The sequence below is a fragment of the Equus quagga genome, chromosome 11, assembly GCF_021613505.1.
Source record: "Equus quagga isolate Etosha38 chromosome 11, UCLA_HA_Equagga_1.0, whole genome shotgun sequence".
Taxonomy (NCBI): Eukaryota; Metazoa; Chordata; class Mammalia; order Perissodactyla; family Equidae; genus Equus; species Equus quagga.
In genome coordinates this window covers 100,053,576-100,079,674 of record NC_060277.1, presented here as the reverse complement: position 1 = coordinate 100,079,674, position 26,099 = coordinate 100,053,576, and the positions used below count along the sequence as shown (strand labels likewise).

The 26,099-nt window shown below is 54.9% G+C and overlaps 1 protein-coding gene across 5 annotated transcripts in view; it reads right to left on the bottom strand.

Moving 5' to 3' along the window:
* Window positions 1-26,099, bottom strand: part of MRC2 (mannose receptor C type 2) — a 50,394-nt gene that overhangs the window by 5,406 nt on the left and 18,889 nt on the right. For all 5 annotated transcript variants that reach the window (XM_046675595.1, XM_046675594.1, XM_046675593.1 and 2 more), the window contains exons 2-20: window positions 17,926-18,327; window positions 16,710-16,883; window positions 16,322-16,486; window positions 15,982-16,095; window positions 15,309-15,452; window positions 12,412-12,600; window positions 12,108-12,262; window positions 10,671-10,778; window positions 8,566-8,681; window positions 7,995-8,143; window positions 7,142-7,359; window positions 6,259-6,401; window positions 5,042-5,144; window positions 4,622-4,760; window positions 4,474-4,509; window positions 4,032-4,192; window positions 3,859-3,926; window positions 3,029-3,129; window positions 2,621-2,763 (exon numbers count right to left, since the gene is read on the bottom strand). In XM_046675595.1, the coding sequence (XP_046531551.1) occupies window positions 2,621-2,763; window positions 3,029-3,129; window positions 3,859-3,926; window positions 4,032-4,192; window positions 4,474-4,509; window positions 4,622-4,760; window positions 5,042-5,144; window positions 6,259-6,401; window positions 7,142-7,359; window positions 7,995-8,143; window positions 8,566-8,681; window positions 10,671-10,778; window positions 12,108-12,262; window positions 12,412-12,600; window positions 15,309-15,452; window positions 15,982-16,095; window positions 16,322-16,486; window positions 16,710-16,883; window positions 17,926-18,327 (2,828 nt within the window). The remainder of the gene's footprint in view (window positions 1-2,620; window positions 2,764-3,028; window positions 3,130-3,858; window positions 3,927-4,031; window positions 4,193-4,473; window positions 4,510-4,621; window positions 4,761-5,041; window positions 5,145-6,258; window positions 6,402-7,141; window positions 7,360-7,994; window positions 8,144-8,565; window positions 8,682-10,670; window positions 10,779-12,107; window positions 12,263-12,411; window positions 12,601-15,308; window positions 15,453-15,981; window positions 16,096-16,321; window positions 16,487-16,709; window positions 16,884-17,925; window positions 18,328-26,099) is intronic.

Sequence of the window (26,099 nt, the reverse complement as noted above, 5' to 3'; positions counted from 1 at the left end):
CAATAATTTTCTGCTCAGAGGCAGTGTGATGGGGGAGAAAGAATGTGAGGAAGCTTTGGAGTCCCAAGGAGGAGCGGCTCAGATTTCAGATCGGACTTAACCTTTCTGGCCTCAACTTTTCCATAAAATGGGAATAAAACTACCTGGCTTTTGGGTCATTTTAAGGATTAAAGAGAACAGTGCACTACACAGAGTAGGTGCTTACAAGTGGATCTAGCACCAGCCTACGGATGCAAATGTCAGAATTATAAACCCAGAAATAATGCAAGAGCTTTTTGGAGATTTGTCACAAAGCCCATGCATTTCATTTCACAGAAGCAGTTCAGAGCCACTCTGAGGCCTCCTTTAAATAACTAGGAAAATTAGTCATAACATTTGAAGCAGCAAAGTCACATCCGTACCAGCAAGAAGTAGCAGCTAAAGGGAGGAAGTAGTCAGTTCAGCCCAGCGAACACTCGGGGCCTCTCTACCCGTGCAAGTGTGTTAAGCGCTATGTCAGGTGCCAGCGGCCCTGCCCTCCAGGAGCTTAAAGCTAGTGGGAGAGGCACACTCATTCACGCCTCACCTACATCCAAACGCTGTGGGGCTGCAAGGGAGCGCAAACTAGTAAAGCAAGGCATCTAAGGCCAGGGAGTGAGGGGACAAACAGCCTTGCATGCTTCTAAGGCTTTTGACAGGAGGGTACTGGGTATCACTACAATGATGCTGACACATTGAGAAAGGGACCAATTACACACATAAAATATATTCTGTTTTATATTAGGTAGAAGAAGCCATGAGAATAATTTTTTGGAAAAGTTTAATGATGTTCAAAATATAATACTGAGAAAGAAAAGCTGAACGCAAAATTACATTACTTAGCATGATCTCAATTATGTGGAAAAAGGCGGGAAGTGGAGTAACAAATACTGATAGTGGTTGTCTTGGAGAGTATGAGGGTTTTATTTTCTTCTTTTTTTCCCAAAGGTTTAATAATAGACGTGACTTTTTTTTAAGCTAGAAAAGGTGTAATATTCACTTGAATATTCTGAAGAGAGTAGGAACGCCATGACACTAAGAGGCTGGCTGCACTCCAATGCCTGACACAGATTTATGGGTAATATTACCTAGAGTTAACCAACCTAATCCTCACAATGGGGATAAGTGGTCTTACAATGTCCTGCAAAGAAAGCATGGACTGAGGCTCATAGTAATGATGCCAGCACAGCTGAGGGAATGGCGCCCTTCTTCCCGGATAAGCTCTTTCCAGCCACTAGGCAAAAACAACGAAGGTCTAATCAGGTCTGAGAAATCAGCTTAGGGGCGTGAAAGCAACCACTTTTGGAAAGAAACTCTCACTCTAGAGGGAACATTTTGAAAGCATGTCTATTCTGATTAATTTTATTGGCCCAAACTTTCCTATCCGCACACTCAAAACACCGGGGAAGAGAATTTTCTAAATGGTGTTTTTAAAAATCTGCCAAAGGTTTTTTTTTTAAACTCTCTTCATCAGGTCTTCTCATTAGTTTGTGAGGCAGATCACTTTAAAACACAGAAATTTACTAGCCACTTTTTCGACAAAAATCTTTGCCTAATTGGTAGAGAGACTGAAAAATGGAGAGAATGACTTAGAAAGCCCAGCCGATGATGGATGAACTTCTTCCACTTTAATCTATTTGTCTTCATGAGGCAAGTTTTTAATCTACAACAACCATTAAATTCATGTTTTGAAATAATTTCAGCTTCAAACAAGATCTGTGAAGTCATGAATCACAAAGTGTCAGACCAAGACTTTTGTGTGTGTGTGTGAGGAAGACTGGCCCTGAGCTAACATCTGTTGCCAATCTTCCTCTTTTTTTTCTTGAGGAAGATTGTCACTGAGCTAACATCTGTGCCAGTCTTTCTCTATTTTCTGTGGGATGCCTCCACAGCATGGCTTGACAAGCCATACTAAGTCTGCGCCTGGGATCTGAACCTGCTAACCCTGGGCCGCTGAAGCAGAGTGTGCGAACTTAACCACTATGCCACCAGGCCAGCCCCTAGACAAAAATTTTTAAAAATAATGAAGTATATGCAATTACTTTGCCTTTATTAAAATTATTCAAATATCAATAATTATTATAGTTGACAATTTCTGAGTGAACACAAAAGTCTTTTTCATACCACTAATAAAGTTTTTTTAACGTAAAATACTATTTTTGAGTCTTTAGCTTATACTTTATATTGTTTTGTCCTTGTGCATATTTTACTCCATACAACATCAGTCACATTAGTATGGAAGCAAATAAATATAGTTTATTTATACACGTATATGATGTATACACACATACCTTGTATATTCAGTATTTTGTTTTACGAATAAGAATTCGTTATCAAAATGTTTGGTGACCTCTGATATAGAACACTCACCAAACCATATGGACAACCTCACATCCGGGTGGATTAGAAAGTGCTACTGCACTGAGTTATTTCCCAAGGAGTCCGGCCCTGGCATTGGGGCCAAGTAGGAAAGAGGTTGGTGGGTACAGGCAAGAGGCCACGACTTTGACGTTGCCAAAGAGCCAGGACTCCTGAGGCTTGCCCTTCCCAAGTTCACGTCCTCTCCCCTGACTTCCTTGGGTGCCCCCTCCCCACCTCCTACCTTGTTGAGGAACTGGTTCCAACCAGAGGGACAGCCCCCCAGGGCTGTGGGAGGCAGGTCTGGGGGCTGTGTCTTTCTGGTGCTGTTGCTGCGCTTGCAGATGTAGGGCAAGCCTGTCAGGCACCTCTGGTCCCCCCAGTCCTCTGCATAAAGGGAGGGGACAGGGAGTCATCCCCAGTGCAGGGCAGGGCTGGCAGCACCCTCGCCTCACTGAGAGGTGGCTGGGCTGGGGCTCAGGCCTCTGTGTCCAGCTCTGAGCTCAAGCCCTCTGTGACTGCGTGGGGGACCATGGGGACAAGCCCTCCCCTCTCTGGGTCTAGCCCTTCTTGGGTTGTGGGAACAAAGAGAATGAGAGGAGACTGATGGACCCTGCCCAGGCTCTCCTCTCTGCCCTCCTCTTGCCCTCACCTCTACTGGCCGTCACGTACACGCACTTCTTATCCTTGCCGATGGGCCGAGGTTTGCCAGGTGCCCAGGAGATGAAGTTTATAATGGAACCATCTGTCCACCTGCAATGGCACCGAGCAGGGGTGACTCCGCATTGGCCTTGGGGCCGACCTCCCCTGTCTGCAGCAGTGAAGGCCTCGGGAAAGGGGGCAGGGAAGGGCCCAAGTCCAGGGGCTCAGGGGCTGCAGGCTGAAGAGTGGGGCTACTGAGTTCCATGCAGCTGGGGACCAAAGCATGGTGCCTCCAGGTAAGGCCCAGCCCTCCCCAGGCACTCACTTCTCTAACTAGAAACGAAGTCTGAGAATCCCAGAGCTGGGGTCCAAGAGTAACAGTGTGCTCCGATATTTGTGTGCTCCTGGTCCTGCCCGCCTCGGGCCCCCTCATGCATGCGAGATGGGCACTGAATACAAAGAGGCTCCTCTGGACATCATATGTTCTTGCCCATGTCCTGAGGGGGACTTATTCACGAATGACCCCAGCACAGTATGACCTGCCATTATTTAGTGCCCAGTAATGTGCCAGATGCCATGCTAAGGACTTCACATATCTTATTTCTAATCCTCAGAGCAATCCCACCAAGCAGGCCTCATTATTGTCAATTTCAGATGAGAAAACCAAGGCCCAGAAAGGTTAAGTCCTTTGCTGATGGCCACAAGCCAAACAAGGGCAGAACTGGATTCAAAACCAGTTTTAATGTGAGGGTGTGCTCCCTCCCCACCTCCTGTCTGGGGTCAAAGTTGGCCATCTGGCACCACCCCCTCCCACACGTGCTGCCCCAGGTGGGCGCCTACCTGAAGCGCCCGTCGCTCTCTGCGGTGTGCAGGCCAATCCACCAGTGCTGCTCCTGACCCCGGGAGAACTGAGCAAGCGGGCAGGAGGGCAGGTGAGGGTTGGCAGGGCCCTTCCCCTGCTCCGGGGCCTGCCCATCCCCTGCCCGTAGCCCCGGGCTCGCTCGAGTGCCCACCTTCTGCAGGTTGTGCCCCAGGAAGTCCAGCTCGGCCTGGCTGTGCACGGAGGCCAGCTCGGCCTGGAACCACGTGCAGATGCGCTGCGCCTGCGCCCACGTGGAGTGGTGCTCGAAGAACTTGTACTCGGCCTCCTGGAAACGCAGCCATTCCCGCCGGCCTGTGGGGGCAGCGCGGGCATGGGAGTGGCGGCCAGGCTAGGGTCCACGGCATGGGGACCTGCGAGCCCATGGGACCCCGGGCAGGCACCGCTCCGGGCTCCAGGCCCAAGCTTGCCCCTCCTTCGAGATCAAGGCCCACAGGGCTCCAGGCCTCTGGTTCCCTTTTTCTCGGCTCGAACCCCTAACCCCCTTCGTCTGTCCCGGCCGGGTCCCGCCCCGGAGGCGACGCCCCTTCCCCTCTCCCGCCGCCATGGGGAGCAGGGTGGGCAGGGGGCCTCACCTTGCGGGCTGACATCAGGTTCCCGCACGTCCGCACCTACGGGGACAACAGAGACAGAGACACTGCGGCGAAAGGAGCCTCTCCCCTGGACCCCCGGTCCCGCCGCCCTTCGCCCCATCCCTGGTCCCCTAGCGCCACCCCATCCAACCTCTAGGGATCTTGCAGATCCAGTCCAGCTGCGTATCGCATTGCATGGCCACCCACTGCAGGGAGGCCAGGTCGAGCACTGCGCAGCCCCGAATGTCGTCGTCGTCATGCCGGCTCCGGTCGAAATTGTGGTAAGAGAACTGAAGAGGTCGGGGTGGGAGATTCTCAGGCACGGGGCGTATGCTGGCCCCATCCCCAAAACAGACCAACAGGCGGCGCAGCCCAAGCTGGGAAAACCCAACCTGGACTGTGACGCCCCGGGCCCCTTTCGTTTACCCGCCAGCTCGGGCCCGAAGCCCTAGCTCTGCTAAACCTCGCCCACTTCCAGGCCCCGCCCCGCCCCAGAGACCACGCCCACAGTCACACCACGCCCACTCAGACCCCGCCCACCGCCTGTCTCGCCTCCTCCAGGCCCCCTCACCCCCAGGCCGTCGCTCCAGCGCCAGCTCTGCCTCCCTCCCGGGTCTCGACGGTTCAGGCCGATCCAGAACCAGTGCTGCTCGTGGCTCTCAGGCTCTGATTCACTTCAGCCCAAGCCGGGGGTGGGGACAGAAGAGGGGATGAGAGGTGCGAGAGCCCATTGCAGCTGTGACCCGGGCGGTCCCGGGGGCCTTGGCCCTTTCCATCTGCCCTTCAGGCGCTCACGGGCTGTGGGCCGCCTTTAAAAGTTCCCTCCCAGAGACAACTGGGTAGAGCTGGACTGGGTGCCCAGCTCCAGGGGTGGTGAGTGGCTTGGCTCCCTTCCCTTGCTTCCCTTTGGGATGAGTCTGCCCCGGCAGGGTCAAGGAGCCTCTGCAGGCTTTCACTTGAGGCAGTTTAGGAGGTCGATCGGGATGGAGCATAGACCTGAGCTGTGGAATCAGGTAAACCTGGATTCCAGTCCTGCTTCACCCACGGACCAGCTCTGGGACTCTGGGCAAACAGCCCAACCTTTCTACTTACCCACAAGGGTCAATGATAACGTCTACTTCGTAGGGTTAATGAGAGGATTGAATGAGGATTAATTAAATGTTTAGTGTAGTACCTGGTACACGGTGAGAAGCAATCAATGTTAGCTATTATAATTACTCTTCAAATAATGTAATCGTGATGTTTGCTGGGAGGAGATAGCCCTGGAATTAAGATCTCAGGAAGCCTGGATCCATTTGGACTTTTCCCAACGCTAAGGGAGTAAAGGTGCTGTGTGTCAGAGGAGGCTGGGAGCCCACAGGACAGAGATGGGGTCTCAGAGGGACCCCATGGGCAAATGCTCACTTTTGTAGCCTTTCTTCTCCTGTCTCTCAGGAAAAGCTGTTTATTGAGTGGGGGTTATTAAGGAATGTGTAGGGTATGGGGGAAAACGTTCAACTTGGATCAGCTTGCAAAGATTTTGCCATGGAGAAGGAGGGATGGGAAGGGCTGTTACTTGTGCACAAGTATGTGAGTCTGAGGGGGCTGTCGCTGCCCCTGTGATGCTGGTGAGCAACACACGGTCCCTGACTCCAGGGGAGGACAGGTGGTCGGGCACTAGTAGCAGATACACAGGTCATTCCAAGCCCTCGGACAGCCCTCACTGTGGTCACCTTCACCCTGCCCCGTGCCCAGCAAAACCAAGAACCCCACCCACGTGCAGGCAGCCCACCGCCCCAGGCTCAGTACCCGAAGATCTTGTTAAGCATGTTGGCCACAAAGTGTTCCTCCTCATAGCTGGCCAGGCTCAGTAGCTGGGCCCCCAACTCCTGGCAGGCCCCCTGGGCCTGGACCCAGCTCTTCTTGTCCTGCAGCCGGTCCGAGCTGAACACCTACAGGAGCAGAGTACACTTGTCCAAGCTTTGCCCACTGGCCCACCTCCCTAGGGGATACCTGCCCTCCTGTGACAGCAGTGGGGAAGGGTGCTGGAGCCTCACTGACAGGGGCTCCAGACTAGCTAAGACAATCCTGCTTATCAGAGAATGAGCCCCAGGGGAGGGGAGCTGGCACTGTCAGTTCCTAGAGAACGCCCCCTGCCCAGTCCCCCTAACCAGCGGGAGGTCTGGGCTCTTATCACAGCATAGCCACAATTTGCTGTGGGCAAGTCCTTTCCCCCCACCCCCTGTCTTCAGTTTCTTCACGTACTAAAAGACCCTGGACTACATCAGTGGCTCCCAAATGCAGCAGGGTTTAAAAATACAAATTACCAAGCCCACCCTCCTGAATTCCAATCTCCATAGTGGCAGCCTGAAGATTTTACTTTTATCAAGCTCCCCAGGCAATTCTGAAGAGCAGCCAGCCTGGCCCCAACATTTGGGAACCTCTGAACTGATGATCTCTATGGTTTCTTCAGTTCCTCAAACATTTATGGAGCACCCTCTATGCGCCAGGCCTCAGGTTCCACTGACAAGAGTTTCACAAGAAATTCTCTCTGTCTGCAGCCCACTGTGGGGAGACGTGTCTCGGGCCGGTGGTCCAGACCGTGGCTGGGTCCCCCTGGGACCACACCCCCAGGCGAGCTGCCTCTTTGCTCTCGTCTCTCTCCCTGCCCCCGTGCCAACAGGCTGCCCACCTTATAGCAGTGCCGGAGTTTGGGGTCTGAGGCCCAGCCCTGGGGACAGGAGCCGGTGAGGCTGGGCGTGGGATCTGGCCCGGGCAGTTCAGGCGTCACTGGCGTGCCCAGGCTCTGCCGGCAGATGTAGCGAGCCCGGAACACGGTGCAGTTCTTCACCTCCCACAGCCCCATGGCGCTGCCTGTGGCCAGGGCCACGCAGCCCCCACGGCTGTACCCTGAAGGGGAGAAGGGAGACGGAGGACTTACGGTCTGACCCTCCCTCACAGCCCCTCAGGGCATCAGCCCAGCCCTCATACTGGGAACCAGCTTGGCCCCCCTCTGCAGAGACACGCTGTATGGGGTCGGGGGCCCAGGTTGGGGGAAGGAATGGAGGCAGGGCCCTGGCTCTGTATTTACTCCTGTGAGATCTTAGGCAAGTGGCTTAACCTCTCTGAGCCTGTTTCATCATCTACCTCATTAGGTTACTGAAAGGGTTAAAAAAAAGAATGTGAAATAGCAATAACCATAATATCATGCATTGTCTTGTGCTCCCTATTCTAAGAGCTTTACATATATTAACCCATCTAAGCCTCACATCAACCCTATGAGGAAAGCACCGTTATCCCCATTTGACAGATGAGGAAACAGAGGCTCAAAGATGCTTAGCTGATAAACAGCAGAGTCAGGATCTGAGCCAGGCGATTTGGCTCCAGAGCCTGGCTGCTAACCACTTCACCAAACTGTGCGAATGATGAGTTACTGGGAAGCCCTGGGTCTCAGTCCTGGCAGGGTGGGGCCACCGCAGCCTCCCGGCTTCACCAGAGAAAGTCAGAGAAGGCGGCTGACCAAGTGCCATGGAAGGGGGGCTCACCGGGCTGGTCCCGGTTCCAGTGGGTGTACATGACCTCATCCCCACTGAGCCAACGGAAGGAGCCGGTGCTGTTGAGGTCCTGCAGGGCAGTCCAGAAGTACTCGCCATCCCAGTTGTAGATGAGGCTGCTGACAAAGGCCTGCTCGAACCTGCGGGAGAGAGGCTGGTCAAGGCAGGGAAGCCCTGCCCTAGGAGCTGTGCGGCACCAGTAACTTGCTCAGGGAAGTGGGGACCCCTCAGGACCCTGCAGGTGACAACCCAGCTTGCCCTTCTACTGTCTGTGCTTGCATGCTTTGCTGAGAAGAAAGTAGAGGAAATCAGACACAGCCAAGGCCTGTCTCTCTTGGGCATTCAGCCCACACCTAAACCTGCCCCTGCCCCACTCTGGGGTCACTTAATAAATGAGTCATTCTTGTGACAAGATTAGAAAAAGGTGCTGAAGCTAGTTGAGGCTCAAAGAACCTCAGGTCCCTCTGCACTTGATGGCAGGATGCTACCCCATTTGGTGGAGGGGCCACATTAGGCCAGGACATGGGTGAGCGCTGGCCCCGGCACCTGCCCTCTCCTGTACCTGTTGGTGATGGTGACCAGCTGAGAGCCGTGGTCAGTGCACAGGCGCCGGGCCTCACTGTAGGTCACTTGGTCCTCGCCCAGCCAGTAGCAGGATGGGCTGTGCCACGTCCAACCCTGGCTCGAGAGAGTGGGCAGAATAGGGGCATCTGTGGGAAGGGCTCCCCTCCCTCATCCCTAAGTCCTGAGGCAGCGGGATGCTATTAGTGACATCATTGAATGTGCCACAGGCTTGGGCGCAGGACAGAGAGGACTGGTTTGACATCAGACATGGCTGTTCCTGCGCTGTGTTCTGCATCTTGTCACTCCACACTCCCCCTCCCACCATTACACACAACTGCCAGACCAGGGGTGGAAGCATGGTCCAAAGGCGGCTGACCCATGGCCTGGCGCAGAAAGATGTGGCCCATCGAACTCCTCTCTCGGGCATTTAAACCAAGAGACGCAGTGGGAAAATTGCCAGTTGGCTGGGAATCCAGAGCTGAAAAGCTGGGAGAGCTTCCAGGATGTGGAGGTGGTTGGGTAATCCTCGGGGGGCCTGGAAAAGCTGGAGTAAGGGGAGCATGTGCCTGCGGTTGGGGGGCAGTGCAGACTGTGAGCAAAGCTGCAGAAGAGAGACCACTGCTCCAGGAGGCCATGTGAGGCTTCACCCCACAGACCCCTCTCCCCTTGGGCCATCCTGAGGGGCTCTCCACTCCCGCCTTGCAGCTGAGGAACAGAAGCTCAGAGAAGTTAAGTGACCTAACCTCATGCACAGAGACAGTACAAGGTGGAGTCTGGGCTTGAACCTACAGCACAGGGGCTGCGCCTGTCCTTGCCACAGCCCTGCTCCTCCTAAGACGACACCAGAAGCCTGCGAGGGCCTCCGTCTCTAGGAGGCCTTGAAGTAGGAAGACTTAGGGTGGGCTTGAGGTTGGGAGAAAAAGATGCAGCCCCCAGGGCAGGAGGCAAAGAATCAGGGGTGTGCGTGTGTGTATATGTGTGTGCATGTCTGTGTCTGTGTGTGTGTATGTGAGGGGCATATCCCCATATGCCCAGCAGGGCTGCGCTAAGACCCCAGGCTCTCCTGGGGTGTTAACTGTGGCGGTCCAACACCACCCCCCCGATTCCAGGCCGGCCCTGGTGCCCAGGCAGTTAGTAATTCCCACCCCCCACCTCACCCAAGCCCGGGCAGAGCCCCTGCACCAGTCTGACCATGGCCCCCAGACTTTTCAGCCGGGCCCCTGTCTGCTCTCTCCTCCCTCCCCACTGGGGGTCATACCTGTTGGCACTTCCTGCTCCTCCCCTGGAGGAGAGTTTGGGGTACAGGTGGGGTAGGGTGTGGCAAGGGGGCTTAATCCAAAGGAAAACAGAGCCAGGAGCCAGACTGGCAGCAAGGGCCTGGCGGGAAGAGCATGGCCTCGGCACATGGAGCCGGCAGGGGCCAAAACACCACAAAGTGTCCTTTAGGAGCAACCTCCCCATATCCGTCCACACCACTCACACCCCTGCTGGGGGCCAGGGAGAGGGGGCCTGGAGGAGGGAAACAGGTCAATCACCCACTTTCACCCTCATTCATACACTCACTCCCCGACTCGCCTATCCCCCCATTCTACCCTAATCCCCTCTCTCCCTGAACATCTTCTGGAAGCCCCTGGGGCTAGGAACAAAAGGAGGGAGACACCAGAATGGCCTCATGCCTCCAGAGAAGATGGACAAGCACACACTACATCAGATGGCGTGGTATGAGCCAGCAGACAAAGGTGGCAAAGCAGGACTGGGGGTGCACAGAGGACCCGGGCTCGCAAGGCAGCCTCCACTCAGGTGATGACTGGGCCAGACCGGGGGCCTGCCCACACCCACCTCCTGTTCTCCTTGCCCCTAGGAAGTGGCTTCCCTGTGGAGAGGGGGCTCAAGGCTGTGGGTGGGGAGCTCTGCTTCCTCCCAGACAGCTCCCCGCCCCCACCTTATCCAACATCACAACAGAGCAGTTTGGAGAGAGGGAGGAAGGGTGTGCCAAGGAAGGGAGGACGCTGTGGGAGGCTGCAGGAGTCCATCCACCCCCTCCTTCCCCTGGCAGCCCCTCTGGCTGCCCCATCCAGCGCCCAGCTCCAGAAGCACCCTCACCTTCCGGCAGCCATGGTCCTCTTCGGCGGCTCCCTGGCTCAGCTGGCCTGCCTTCTTGCAGATGGATGGCAAAGATTGGTTACAGGGACTGTCATTCCAGCGACCTTCCTAGGGACACAGGGTGAGGAAGTCTCAACTCACAACCCCAGTTCTCCCAAACTCTTCCTAAAACCTGGTTTCTAGAGCTGGCCCTGCCACTGACTTGCTGTGTGATTCTGAGCAAAAGGTCTGACCTCTCTGTGTTCTGGGCTGTAAAATGGAGAGACAGAATTAGTTCTATAAGCCTCACGGGGCTGATGAGAGCATATAGAGTTGATACACAAATGCCCTAAAACTTCGACAAGCACCGTCTCAATGGGAAAAGGTGTTCTTTTAAATTATAGCTCAGCTCACAAACATCAAGGACAAATCGGCTAAGACTGTGAGTGTAACCGATGGCAGGACAGACATCGCGATTCCTAGTTCTGCAAGGTGTCCCGCCAGTCCCTGCAGATCCAGGGCGAGGAGAAGCCGTGTGCCCAAACCCACATCGCAGCTCATGGGGCTGGAGAGGAACTGAGTCGCCGACCTCCCCACCCTCCTCAGCCCTCAGTGTCCCAGCCTCGTGGCCAGCAGCTCATCTGCCTTTAGCTCTATTGGAGGGTGGAGGTGTTTGTGTGTCCCAGGCCCCAGGAGAATGCCTGGCACGTACACACTCGACAAATAAGTGTTTATAAATTCTTAAATAGCAGCCCCTATGCCAGATGGCTCTGTTTCTACAGGCCCCGGCACCATCTGCAGCATCTCACAGCAGAATGTCCTGTCTGTCCCTGGAGTGGGCAGTCTCTCCCTCTGGCTTCATCCCTTTTTGAAGAGTCTCTTCTCTATGCTTGAAGCCCTGCGTCAATTCCTTCATCTACCCACCCTGCGTGCTAGCCAGAGCAATGGCAGACAGTTGTCACCCCATAATCTGAGGAGACAGGGTCCCAGGCTGGGGGGGCTGAGGCCAGGGCTGGCATGGAGCAGCCCTGCCTGTGGAGCATGTCCACAGAACGTGGGGTCAGATGCCACCTGCCAGAAGGGAAGAGCAGTGGGCAGGAGACTGAGATGGCACTAGGGAACATGCTCAGGCTTCAGGAGAATTAACTCCTTTAATCTTCCCAATCACCTTCTGAGGTTGGCACCATTAGTGTCCCAATGACAGATGAGAAAACCAAGGTACAGAGAGGTTAAGTAACTTGCTCAAGGTGACCCAGCTAGTTGGAGGTGGAGAGGAGATTCAAATCCTGGCAGTCTCTCCACGTGGAGGGTTGGTAGGGGAGAGGGAGGTGAGGGGGCTTCTGAGAGGCAATGGGGGGGGTTATGGGCAGGTGCTGATAATAGGACGTCCTTCGGCTGGAAGAGCACCGGGAGGCTGGGGGTGTATTGGGACCCTGTGATAGGGAGGGGGGTTCTCACCGGCCCCCAGATGGTGACACAGTCCTCCAGGCTGTCCCGGAAGTTGTTGGGCTCAAAGGGGTGCCAGTGGGTGAAGCTCACAAGGCTCCCATCTGACCACTCAAAATTCATCTGTAGTTTCAAATCGTTGAGGCCGATCCACAGCTCCTCCACCTCTGGGGGTGCAGCAGGGAGGGGGGGGACACACCGAGAGGTCAGCCGCAGCCACCAGCAGGGGAGGGAGGGACAGTCCCTGAGCCTCCTGGGCAGGATGGCATCGGGAGGCCCCGCCCTCCCGGCAGATTGGTAGACGAGCGGCCCTCACCTTGCTTGATCTGCTTGGTGATGAACTCCAGCTCGGCCATGCTGTGGATGCTGAGCAGGTCGCCCCCGACCCGCAGACATGCCTTCTTGGACTCCTGCCAGCTGCGCTTCTCTGCCTGCAGGCGGTAGCAGTGGCCCTGGAAGGGCTGCCAGCTGGGCTCGCACTCCACCTTCACGTTGGCCCATACGTCTGCAGAGACCAACAAGGCCGCCGCTCAGGGACCAAGCTGCCCGAACTGGGCACAGACCCACTGGATTTCAACACAGGGCCCCAAAGTCACCTCCTCCCCAAACCTGTCCCAGAGCAGCCCTTCCCACCAGGACAGGTGTGATTGCTGAATGATGCTGAAAAGACAAAACCCTCCAGTGCTGCTGGAGGCCCAGAGGCAGAGCCCCGGGGGGTGGTGGCAGATTCCACCCAAGACAGGACAGGCCCTCTGGCTGGGGCTCTCAGAAAGAGATGCGCAGGGTTTGGGGCCAGCCCAGCCCCAGGAGCCTCAGTTTCTTCTCTGTAAATGGGATTTCCTGCTATAAGATTCAAACTTCACTCATGTGCACCTTGCTTAATAAATGAAACCACCATCATTATCTCAAATAACACCTATTCAGTGTGGACTCGGTGCTGGCCCTGGCAGTGCAGGATGACGGGAGTGGGAAGACGGGGTCCACGGGGTGGGCAGCTCGCGAAGTCACTGCTGACTGGGAGGCATCCCCTGGCTAGGATTTCCCCTCTTGCTCCTTCCCCTATCCCCAGCTCCTCTCCCTGTATCCTAGGGCTGAGAAACCGAGGGGTTCCAGGTCCTTCCTCGCCCTCACTTCCGTGCATTTCAGGTTCACCCTCTAGGGATCAAGTCCGAGGGCAGCTGAAGCAAACAAGCCCTCACTTGGGCCTTGGCAAGTGAAAACAAGACTTCCCCAACCACCCACAATGTCAGGCTCGGGCAGGAGCCTGCCTGGCGGGGCGGGAGAGCATATGCCCACTCAGAGCATCACCCCAGACTGGGATTCTGGGAGACACTCCAGGGTCCAGCCATACTGCTTTTTGGAGACATGGCAAAGTGGGTAGGGCTGAGAGCCTGTGCAGGCTTGCTCCTTGGCTCAGGACCTGTCAATCATCTCTTGTCGGCCACTGAGCTAAGACCCGAGGCTCCTGCCCCAGACAGAATCTGAGTTTAGTGGGTGTTCAGGCTCCAGACAGAACTGGAGTTTAGTGGGTACTCAGACCGGAGGGGTCTTGCTTTGGGCTGTGGGAGGAAGGGAGCTCAGGCAATGTGGATGCTTTGGGGTCACAATGGCACCTGCCTTCGAAATGACATGCCTTGAGTGAAGAGACCTGGAAGGCAGAACCCACCCAAGAAACTGCCTAGAAAATATGCCTCATGCAGAGAGACGTGGGCTGGGATGAAAGAGGACTTGGCGAGGCGCCAGTCCCACAGAAGGTCACAGATAGGCTAGCCTTGCCCACACCGGGCCCTCCCGTGGGCTCTCCTCCTTCAGGAAGCAGCTTCTGGGAAGACCTGGAATGGTGCCTGCCCCAGGCTCCCTCCAGCTAGAGGTGAGGTGCCTAGGATGTGGGGCGCCAATGTTTAAGCCTTTGCTCCTGACCCCCTAGGAGGGGAGGGGAGAAAGCAGTGGCTGACAGCCCTGAATCAATCTTTGGCAGCACTTTAACGGTCAGAAGCAGAAGTTTTGCAGCGTAAGCTCTTTACTTTCTATGGGTTTGTGATTTTTTTCTGGTTTCGACGTATTTTCCTTATAAAAATCCCCTCTTGACCATTCCCAGGATTACTGCAGTAGCCCCTCCAGCCTACGCTTAGACATCCACTGACCCCTGTGGAGATGCTTCTTTGGGCCAGGCCAGGTTACAGCCTTAGAACCACTCTACACGAGTTTATTCTTAATTTGCACCTCAGAGACTAAGCTGCTTGCTTGCCCAAGGCCACACACCAGTGAGGGGCAGAGTCCCCAGGCCAGTGCCCTGTCCATTGCCCCAGCTCCTCCACAGGCCCCAGAGCCATCTCTGTCCCTGTGAATCACAAATGTGAGCAAGACGTTCTCAGCCTGAAAAAACCTGCAGAGGCTCCCGACAGCCCACCTGGCCCCACCCAGATTCCACGCAGCAGCCAAGACCCTTCAGGGACTGGCTGCAACCTGCCTTTCTGAACTGTTGTCTTCCCCAGGCCCTCGAAGCCAGTGCTTCTCAAACTGCACCTGCACAAGAATTGCCTGGGGATCCTGTGAAATGCAGGTTCTGATTCAATTAATCTGGGGTGGGGTCTGAGAGTCTGCATTTACAACAAGCTCCCGGGTGATGCTGTGCTGCTGGACCACACTGTAATTACTCAGCGTCTATACTCCCACCAGACTGCAATACTCGCCATCCTTAAAGCTGCTGAGTACTTTCATGCCTCCACACCCTTGCACATGCAGTTCGCTCCGCCAGGAATGCCCTTCCCTCACACCTCTTCATGCCTTTTTAAACTTACACTCAACTCGAAAGGCCCAAATCAAATGTCACTTCCTTAAACCCTGCTTAACTCTCAGAAGCTTAATCACTTTCTTCTCTAGCTATTTCTTCTCCTCTAAAATTTATTACATGTACTCTTATAATAGTTCATAATTCAGGATATTCCAATTGTGTGTGATGTCTGTCACCTCCGGGGGACTGTGTGACTGACACAAGGACACAGTGAATAACGCCAGCATTTAACACAGTTCTCAACAAATGCTCCCTGAATGAATTAACAGCACATTGCAATTTGTTCAGACTTTAGTTATTACATAAGAAGAGAGAGGATCAGAGACACCTTGTGCTGTGAGGCTGGGCTGGCTGTGGCCCTGACGAGCCCACCCCCACCCTGCTGCGGGGACCACGGCGCGCCGGGAGGGGGTGCTCACCAGGAGGCGGGGGCTCGGCCGTGGCGTTGGGCTTCTTCTTGCACACGTAGGGCAGCGCGATGCTGCAGTCGCGGTTCTGCCAGCCGCCCGAGGACTCCGTGCGGATCACTCCGCAGTTCTCCTCGCTCGGGTTGTCCGGCTGATCTGTGGGGAGGGCAGGGCGCCAGCGCCCCAGGAGACAGAAACTCACACCGGGCCCCGGGAGCCCTGCTCAGGAGCTCCTGCTCCCTCTGCGCCCGCGGGAGCCTGGGCCAGCTGGAGATGCCCAGCACTGAGCCCAGCCCTCCCTCACTGGGCACCGCGGGGCCCTCGCTGCCTTCTCACCTGGGCCCACACGGTCCTGAACCCTCTACTCAGCAACCGGCAGTAGCCCCACCCGCCTCCCTGGCCAGTCTGCTGGTGCCCTGAAAGAACGGGTGCATGCAACTGAGGGGGTGAGTGGGGCCGCAATGAGGTCCACACCCCGGGCCCTGTGCCCTGTGCCCTGGGGAAAGGGCATCAGTTCCTAATCCAGACAAAGGCACCGCATAGCCTAGTGGGGCCCCAACCAGCAGGGGGTGGAACGCCCCGTACCCCCCAACTGCTTGCCTGGAGTAAGGGAGGAGAGGAGTAAAGAGGGGGCCCCGTGCCTTTGGGGGGCCCAGCTACCCTGTGCCCCGATCTGGCGCCTCACCACTCTCCCAGTTGAGGTACTTGAGGGGCGAGTTGTCCGACCACTGCCAGCCTCCACTGGTGTCCAGGTCATTAAGGCCAATCCATAGTGTGGAGCTGTAGCCAGTGAGGAGCCCTGACAGCAAGAGGGCGACAGTGAGAAGGGGATCACCTCATCCTGTCCTTCACTCTGCCATGTCAACAGCATCCTTACCCCCCCAGAAGGGCTCAGGGCCCTCCAAAAGTGGGGAGCAGGTCTCAGGCTCCTGCCCCTCCGTCTCCGGGCCCCCAGGGCAGGTCAGACCCCAGCCAATCAGCCTGGTACCCGAGGGCTGGCCGCCCCCCCCTCCCCCGCCCCTCACCATTGATGTAGGTCTGCTCGTGGATCTCAGTGATGCTCAGCAGATCTGCCCCCTGCTGCTCGCAACTGGCCCATGCCTCCCTCCAGGACAGCGTGGACTGGAAGTTAAACTGGTAGCAGCTGTCGGTCAGCTGGTCCTTGTCCCAGAAGGTCTCACAGTCATTACCTGCCACCATGACAGCCACACATGGGTCCCTCCCCCTTCCTCTCCTTCAGGGCCCACGTGGGGGTCTCTCAAGGATGCAGAGATCCCACATAGGCTGCTCCATGCTACAAAGAGGAGCTGCTTCTCACTCCAGTCCCAAAAGTTCTGCCACCCACACTGAGGTCCCTCGGAGCCAGCCTCCCACCTGGAGCCCCCTGGCCCGCCCGCCAAGCCCTGCTCTCACTCTTGATGGGGCAGAAGCCCCAGCGCTCGTCCTTGCCATAGTCCTGGGTGGTGGCGCACCACAGATGCCCGTCCTCGCGGCCCGTGCTGGTGCAGCCATGGAACCACTGGTTGTCATACTTGAAAGGGATGGTGCACGGCTTCCCATGGGAGTTCCCCTGGATGGTGTAGACCTCTGCAGGAGAGGGGAGCCAGGCTCTTGGCATCCGGACCCCAGAAACTGCCCCTCCCACCCCCAAGGGAAAATCCCCTGTAACTCAGGGTGGGGGATGGGGTGGGAGCTGGGGGCAGGGATCAACAGAGTGGGAAAGGTGGCAGTAGCACCAGACAGTGGCTTTAAGGCTCCCTCTGCCGTCAGGTCAGCCCAGGAGCCTGGGAGAGGTCCTGCTGCTCATCCCATAGGACTGGGAAGAGGTTCCCTCAATGTCCGTAATGCCTGTCCAAAATCCAGCTGGGTCAGGCGGCCTCCAAGTCACCCACAGAGGTCAGAGCCTGAAGAAATCCCTGCTCAGCTCCCCAGCCCAGGGGCTCCAGCCTCCCTACTGTGCGCCCCTCCTGCCCAAGTTCCACCTTGGAACTCAGGGTAGCTTCCAGGAAAAGGACCCCCAGGATGGAGCTGCCCACCATGAAAGGCCTCTCGCTGGGTGACACTGGTCCCTGTGCACCCCTGCAAAATGGGGATCACGACATCTGTGGTGTTAACCTTGGGTCTCTCTGGAGAGTGGGCCTGGGGAAGGGAATTTTCATTTAATTTTACTTTGTAAACTTTTGTACTACTTGAAGTCTTTATAAGCATGTCATAGCTTTGCAATTTTTTAAAACGTAAATTAAGGGGCTGGCCCAGTGGTGTAATGGTTAAATTCGCATGCTCCACTTCACTGGCCCAGGGCTCGTGAGTTTGGATCCCAGGTGTGGACCTATACACCACTCATCAAGCCATGCTGTGGTGGCACCCCACATATAAAATAGAGGAAGATTGGCACAGATGTTAGCTCATGACCAATCTTCCTCACCAAAATAGATAAATAAATAAAGTAAATTAAATGTTTTGAAGTTACTTTTCTTAATTATTCAAAAATGCTTCCCATTACAACTAAAGACATGAGTGCCAGAGGCTGCAGAGACCAAAGGCCTTGTCAGCCCGGAGTCTGTTCCTCTATGGCTGCAGGCCCCCTGACACCAGAGGCCCCATCCCTCTCCTGCAAGCAGCCTCTCACCATAGTAGGGCCGAGCACATAGATCCTCGTCACTGCCATAGATGCGCCACTGGCCACTGCGGGTCTGGTCACCACGCTCAGGGGTGCCAGCCTTGGAAGTGTTGCTGGCACGGCCCCCCAGGAGCAGGGACAGCTGGTCACCCAGTGTGCGACAGTGCCAGCGAAGATTCAGTGCCTCCCGGTCACATTCGTACATGCCCAGGGAGGCTGTGGTGTTGGTGCCCGGCCAGCCTGTGCCCAGGCACTGCATGGTACCCAGGTTGAAGAGCCGGTTTCGGGAGACCCATTTCCAGCGCTGGGCAGGAAGACTGGCGTTGCAGCCTGGGGAGACTCTGACTTGCCCACCCTGGGCCTCCAGGCAGCCCTGCAGTCCATGGCTGAAGATGAGGAAGATGTTGGGTTCTGGAAGGGAAGGCAGGACATGAAGCCACCACAAGGGCTCTCTCAATGGCCCTCGATGGCCAGTGCCGCCCACAGACACTGACCATGTGCCCGGCACGAGTTGTCAGCCTTCTCTCATGTTAGCTCACTCAGTCATCACTCTGGCCCTTTGAGGTGGGAGTGAGAGGCACTGCTGTCCCCTTGTGCCCAGCTGAGGCACAGCCTGCATGCCAGCCTCTGTTCTGGCCCCGTGCCCACCTGGAGGCAGGACTCGGCCCTTTGTCCCACCCCCAAAAGCAAATCCAACTGCACATGGCGAGCGTATACTGTACACTTTTCTGACGATCTCATGCGGGGTGGCGGAGGCATTTACATCACACACCACATCGCGACCTTTATCCCAATGTCTGTTACATGGCGTGGTTTTTCTGCCAAAGTTCTTCTCCTGCGTGGAGTCATTCATGTCACCCCTTGCCCCTCAGCTCCACTGGCTCCATCCTTTCATCTCATTTAGAATCTTCTCAAACCACTCACCCCCTATACCCAACCATTCATGCCCCCCATAACCATTTCACTCATTTTTCAGATGGCATTTAGCTCTCTGCTTCCCCAATCCTGCATCTTCTCACCCATCAGCTCACTGAGCACCCCATGGAAGACGTGACTTCGTCCCCAGCACACCGACTTTACAGATTAGAAATGGAGACTTAAATTTATACAAAGTAGGTTCATGGTTGTCTGGGGGCAGGCCCGGGGTGATGGGAACGGGGAGTGACTGCTACAAGGTACACGGTTTCTTTTGGGGGTGATGAAAATGCTCTCAAATTAGCTTGTTATGATAGTTGCACAACTTTGTGAATATACTAAAAGCCAATTAATTGCACATTTTAAATGCGTGAGTTTTACAATATGTGAATTATATCTCAAAGCTGTTATATCTTAAAGCTGTTATTATATCTTAAAGGTGTTGAGAGAGAGAAAGAGAAAGAAAGGGAGAGTAAGGAAGCAAGAAACTGACATGAGTCTAGAGACACGAAGTGACCCACTCCCAGTATTACACGGCCAGTTAGCAAACCCCGGTCTCTCTGACACCCAACTTCACTGCCTTCCTCTTGCTCCTCGGTTGCCCCTTAGTACACAACACACACATACCACACAGCCCGGTCTCCAAAGAACATTTGCATCCACTAGCTACCAGCTCCTCAGGATAGTTTTCATGCCTCGAAAGCATGAATCTGACTGCTAGGGTTCAAATCCCAGCTCTGCCACTTAATGTGTGACTCAGGCAAGTTGCTTAAACCTCTCTCTGATTCATTTTCCTCACCATGACTCCTATAAAGGTTAGATGAGATAATACGTGTAAAGTGCTTGGAACAGGGTCTGGTACATAATAAGATCACTATAAATTATTATTATAGGTAAAGAAATTGACTAAGGGTGGTGAAATGATCTGACTAGAGTCACAAGGCTGGTAAGAGATGGAGCTGAAATTTGCTCCCAATCTTCTGAATCCAAACCCCAAGCTCTTTCTGTTCTGCCATGTTGGCTTCATCACCCCTCTATAGGCTGTTCTCCAGGGCCAGCCAGAATGATCTTTTTTTGTGTTTTTAAAGATTGGCACCTGAGCTAACATCTGTTGTCAATCTTTTTTTTCTTCTTCTTCTTTTCCCCAAAGCCCCCAGTACATAGTTCTAGGTCCTTCTGGTTGTGGCATGTGGGATGCTGCCTCAGCATGGCTTGATGAGCAGTGCCACGTCCACGCCCAGGATCCAAAGCGGGAAAACCCCGGGCTGCCAAAGCAGAGTGCGCGAACTTAACCCCTGGGGCACGAGGCTGGCCCCTGATTATAATTCTCTTCACAGCATTTATTATTATCTGATATTTTTTTTCAACATCTGGGTTAGCTGTGAGGCTGGGCCCACTGACTATTTTTCCTCTGGATTATGGGTCACTTTTTCCTGCCGCTTGCATGTCTAGTAATTATTATATACTGGACATTGTGGATAATATTATAAGGAGTCTGAATTTTTTTTTATTATATACTGGATGCTGTGGATGATATGTTATAAGGAGCCTGGATTTTTTATTTTCCTAAAAAGAATGTTGAGTTTTGTTCTGACAAGCAGGTAAATTACTCATGGATCACCTTGATCCTGTTGGGTCTTGGTTTTAGGCTTTGCTAGGGTGGGGTTGTTTTGGTTTTCCTTTAGTTTTAGGGTGTGGCCCTCAGCCCCCGGTTTAATCACAAGGTGAGGCCCTTCTGGAGTTCCAAACGAACACCTTAGGCAATTACCGAGCTCCTCCAACTTGGTGGAACTTGAATTCCACCCTCAGCTTCCTCAGCACCAGGCAGCAACTGACACTTCTGCCTCCCAGCGGCTGTCTCCTGCCGGGTCCTCAGAGCCTGCCCACGCCCAGCTAAGGAGCCGCCAAGGATTTCAGGAGGATGACAGGATGACAGCTCTATGGCTCCTTCCTCTCCAAGATCTTCCCTCTCAATTTTTAGCTTTTCTGGTGGCCACAAAGTCTGACCAGTAAAAGTGCCACTTTCTGTGTGAACTCTTCAAACAGGGCAGTTCTCTCAGGGTCCGGGAAGCTGCTTAAATGAGCCAGTCTCTTCATCTGCTTCTCTTCTTTCAAGGACTGTTGGGAGGGAATGGCCCCAAGCACCTGCCTGGTTCTGTTTGCTGTCCAGGGCCTTCAAACCACTGTATTTTATATTTTATCTTAGTCAATGAGCGTTCTTGGCCAGAGAGTTGGACTGATCCACACCACCTGCCACGTCCAGGACCAGACTCGCTATCTGACATGCTGTTGGTTATTTTCTGTGTCTCCCCTTGTTCACAGGCTGCCGAGGATTTTCTGTCTTCTCTATTGGTACCTATAACTCTGCCTGCCACATAGCAGCACCTAATAAATACCGACGAACACATGAATGAAGGGATGGATCTCATGCCCAGATAACAATCAAAACCCACCAGTCTAGCTTTCTGCTGCTTGTCCTAAGTGCCAGATTAATTTTCCTAAGGCAGAGTGGGCACGGCTCCTGTCACTGAGCACTCAAAACACCACAGCGGCAAGGCTGGTGGGGCGGGGACGCTGGGTGCTCCATTCTTTGACAACACCGGGATGGGGGCCCTCTCTGGGCAAGATACAGGTGACCTCCTGAAGGATCACTAGGGTGACTGCCACAGCTGATCCTCCTCCCTCGGGGCCCCCGCCCCTCAACCTCCTCCTTCCTCCCCAACCACCCTCTAGGAACCATAAACTGGCCCCAGGCCTTGAGCCAGGCTTGCCCGAGCTCCTCTCGGGACTGGGGATTTGATTCTCAGAAACCCCACTCCAGCGAGGACAGTCAGTAGTAACAGAGAGTGGCCCTTGGCAGGGGGTAGGGAAAGGGCCTGGGACCGGAAAAGGGAGAAAATCGTGCTTGCTTTTATAAATGCTTCTCAGAGATAGGACTGGACAGTGTGGTCCAAAATGTCACCAGAGCCCACAGCAGCCCAGGCGGACAGTACCTTCCCTCCGCCCCAGCCAGAAAACCACACATGAACCAAAGTAATTCCGGCCGGGCTGCCAGTCATAACAAATGGCAAATGAAGAGTCCAAAAGAGGTCCGTGTCAGTCGGGAGAGGCAATTCCAGGATCAGGCTACCCTCCCTTCACTCAAGAGATAAGGAAACCGAGGCCCAGAGAGGGGAAGAGGTTAGGACGCCCAGTCGCAATAACTTTCAAGGCCTCAGTTTCCTCCTCGTCACATGAATCATGGCTGCAAGTCCCCTCCTCCCTCTGACGTCCTAGGTTCTGTGTTCAAATCCACAAATCTTCCCGGAGTGCCCGCTATGTGTGCAGCATGTCCCAGGCAGTGCTGGGGTCACAAGGAAACATCCCTCACCGTGCTGGTTAGAGATCAGCGGGTTTGGACACAGCAAGACACGAGGGCAAACAAGCCCTTAAAATCCGGGTGTCTAGGGGCGTAGGAGGGAGCCATGCCTTCCAGGCGCAGGCAGACTCTCTGAAGATACTGAGGATCCAGAGGAGGCAGAAGGTGAAGAATGCGGTCACAGAACTTCCTTGGCAGCAAATGAGAAGAGGACGAGGAATTTGGGAGGAGAGGCAGGCCTACAGAAGAGGCACAAAGCAAAAGGGGAGGCCGAGAGGAATTCTTGGAGGTGGATCCCAGGGACTCTGCCACACTGGGGGCCGGGGGCTCTTGTGAGAGCGTTTTCCTCCCAAAGTCGAGAGGTGGGCCTAGGCCCTCACAGAAAGGAGGTTCTATCTCCAGGGCTCGATGGAGGAAGAGCTCAAGTCCAGCCTTGGCCGAGCTGGAAATGCTAAGGGGAGAGGGAAGGCAACAAAGGCGTTTTGAGACTGACTCTGGGTTCTTTGCATCCATGCTCTCAGCAAGCACACAGGAAGCAGCAGAAGGAGCTCCAAGTATAGAGGCCTGATGCCCCCCATCCTGAGAAGGCCCTCTCCAGGCTTACCCCCTCCTAGCCTCACTCCACACTGCAGGTGTCAGTGAGGGCGTGACAGTGCCCCTCACTAGGACCTTGGTATGGCCCTCCCCAAGGACAAAGACAGCCTCTCGTGTTTTGTTGACAACCACACCATGCCTAGCACAGAGCTATGGGCCAAGCTGCGGCTCATTATGTACTTGTTCACTGAGTGAATAAATGAATGACGCCAGACAGGGAACTGTGCACTGAGTATCAACAGGATGTCATCCATCCATTCATTCATTCAAAAACATTTATTGAGAATTTCAGAGGTGCCAGGCATGATGGTCCCAGGCACCGAGGGTACGGTGGTGAACAGTACAGACATGATCCGGCCTCTATCATCCTATGGTCTGGTAGGCGCTGGGCTCCGCATGGAAAATAAGGAGATGATAACAGAATCCTTGCCCTCACTGAGCAGCCCATAGTCTCTGACCTTTTGATTTTGTCTGCCGAACAAACTTCCCGTGCCCTTCTTCCTACTACTTATAATTTTCCTGCAACTGTGGCTATGTGAGTGGGCAGAAGGCTCACTCTTGGCTAGGAACAGTGTCCATCCCCCTGGCCACAACTCAAATTAAAATGACCAGAGTCCCCCCAGAACACATGACGTTTTCTCTCTCTGTTGAGATAGGTAAACTGGGGCTGCCAATGGCCATGTTTCTCACTATGAGGGAAAGACCTTTCTGCTATAGGCAAGAAAGGGGATAACACAGAAAGAGACGCGGAGTTGAGAGATGAAAGGAGAGGTGAGTCCGAGTGGTGCTGGACGTCCAGTGAGTCCCTGAGCTCCTGCAGCCCTTCCCTCCACCCTGTGAGTCACTCAGGATCACTTGCGGCCTCATTCCCTTTCTTTGCTGAGCTTGTTTGCATTGGGTTTCTGTCCTCATGACCAAAAGAATCCTGATAAACACACAACCCTATGTCTTGGAGCCAGACCCTTTCTCCCAGTCTGGAACACTGGTTCGTTCTCACTGCTCCCTGGGAGGCTACTGTTCCAGGATCCCCTCTGACTGTCAGACCAGGAATGAGCTTCTTGGCTGCAGCATCTGAGCCATGTCAGAGGAGGTACTTGGAGGCTGGACACCACCCCATCCTCCTAATCACCCTTCTGGTTGCTCCGCCATTGGCTTTCTCATCCATGCAGATGACAAGCACTTATGAAGCACTGGACCAGGCACCACGGGGAAATTAGACAGTATGGCCTCTAGAGCCATACCGAAGCTAGAGAGGCAGAACTCAGGAAGCAATCCATGAAAAAGTTACAAGCAACACATCAACAAGTGTGCAAAACTGTCAGACCTAATTTATACTTCATGGTTGGGGGTGAGGGCGTTGGGTCGAAATGGATTTTCCAGATACCTGAAGTGTGACAGGACTCTTTCAATGTGGAGTCCACACTTTCTTGCTTCTCAGACATCCAGGTCATCACCCTGGAGATTTATTTCTGTGCTCAGAGGCAACTGGGTTTTAAAGCTATCTGCCCCACACTGAGTAACCTGCCTCCTCCCTCCCGGGTGACAGTCACTGTGGCCTCCTTTCCTTTCCCGTCTGCTGAAAGGTACACGCAATGCTTTGGTGGAGTCCTGAGGCTCACGGCAAAGCCTCACAGCCTCTGTCTCTCAGGAGCAGACTCTCAGCTGTCCCTGTGGCTTCCCGGACTCAGCGCAGCAGCGGAGGCAGCCAGAGGTCTGACCTCGAGGAGACGGCTGCTCCCTGTTACAAGTTGAAGACATCACGCTGAAGGAAGCTGAGGGGAAGTTAATTCTAGCACAGTGCCTGGCACGCAGCAGACTCTCCACAAAGATCTGCTGAATGAGAGGCATGCCTAACACAGCCCTGGAAGGCTCCAGCACAGACCAGGACAAAGAGGGTGTTCCAATTTGGGGGAACAGCAGGAACAAAGACCGAGGGCCTAGCGACCTGCCTAGCTCAGCTGCTAGAAAGCTGGGGACCAGGGGCCTGCTGGTGAGCCCTGGGAGCTGGCCAGATTTGGTCCTCCAGGGTGGCCTCCAGCCTCTGAGTTTCTCCACAGTCGGTCCCCCTCCCCAGGCAACGCAGAGGCAAGGGGTCATCCCAGGGAGAGCCAAGGGCCGCCCGCAGGGCCGAGAGCCAAGAGGAGCAGCTGTTTTCAATGAGCCACTTGGCCCTGAGGCTAGGCCTGGAAATGTCCCTGAGTCAGCAGAAGTGGCCAGCCCCACCCTGCTGAGGGGCCAACCCTGGGGACCCACACCCCACCCTACGCCACCCTCTGCTAGAGCCTGTGTCCATGTCCTTGCATGCACATTGGACCTGGCAGGGGGGTGGGGCATCCCTTTTACAGAGGTCAGGGGAGTCACATGATGTGGAGACCCCATACTCTGTCCAACTGCGCAGTATCTACACCAGTATCCTGAGTTAAGGTGGGCTTCCATCTACCCTGCCCCCTCCTCCCCAGCGGCGCCTCCATTCTAGCCAGGCGAAACTGCTTGCCCTTCACTGCTTAGGGCCATGTGACTAAAGCGAACACACGGCCTCACCGAGGCTCCGTTGCCGTCACATGCATGCGTGCGTGCAGTGTCTCTCTGCAGCTGCAGTGAGCTTTCTCTATCGTTCGGTTCTAGAAATGCTTTTCTCTCCGCCTAAATCACGTTTGCTGCAAAATGTGATATGCTGTTGTTCTAGGCAGATGTTAAAGCAAACTCTGGCAGGGAATGGGTTAAGAGGTGGGCTTTTCACCTCCCCCTAATAAATACAAGAGAAGGGGGATATGAGGAGGTGGTGGGGAGTGGGAATTCGTGTAAATTCGGAAATGCAAGTTTTTCACCCTCCCTATGGCTCTGCCGGGTCCCCTGGGTCTCCCAGGTGGGGCTTTCTGGGAATGCAAATCCTCACCCGCCCCGGCCTCCCCTCTGGGGATTTAATGGCGTTTGATCTCCTACCCTGCTGGCTTTTGTCTTCTTAGACTAAAGCGTCACAGTTTTTCAGCCTGTCCTTTCCCAGGCCCCATCTTGCAAGATGAAGGAGGGCAGCCACCGAACCCGGACAGGACCGATCTCGTCTCTAATCTCTGGTCAGACCTGACACCGTCCGCTCCCGGGCCACTCCCGCGGCCTCGCTCCCCTGCTCTTTCCCATCGTCTCTTGCTCACTGGAGCATCCCAGGAGCTGGCACACCTAGACCCCCTCCTCCGTCATCCCAGCCTCCAGGATCTGAGGCGCTGGGACCCGGGAGTCCTCGGAGTTCTGGGCCTTCGGGACCGCCGCTTACCCTCTGCGGCCCGCCGGGACCATGCCACGCGCCGCTCCCCCCACC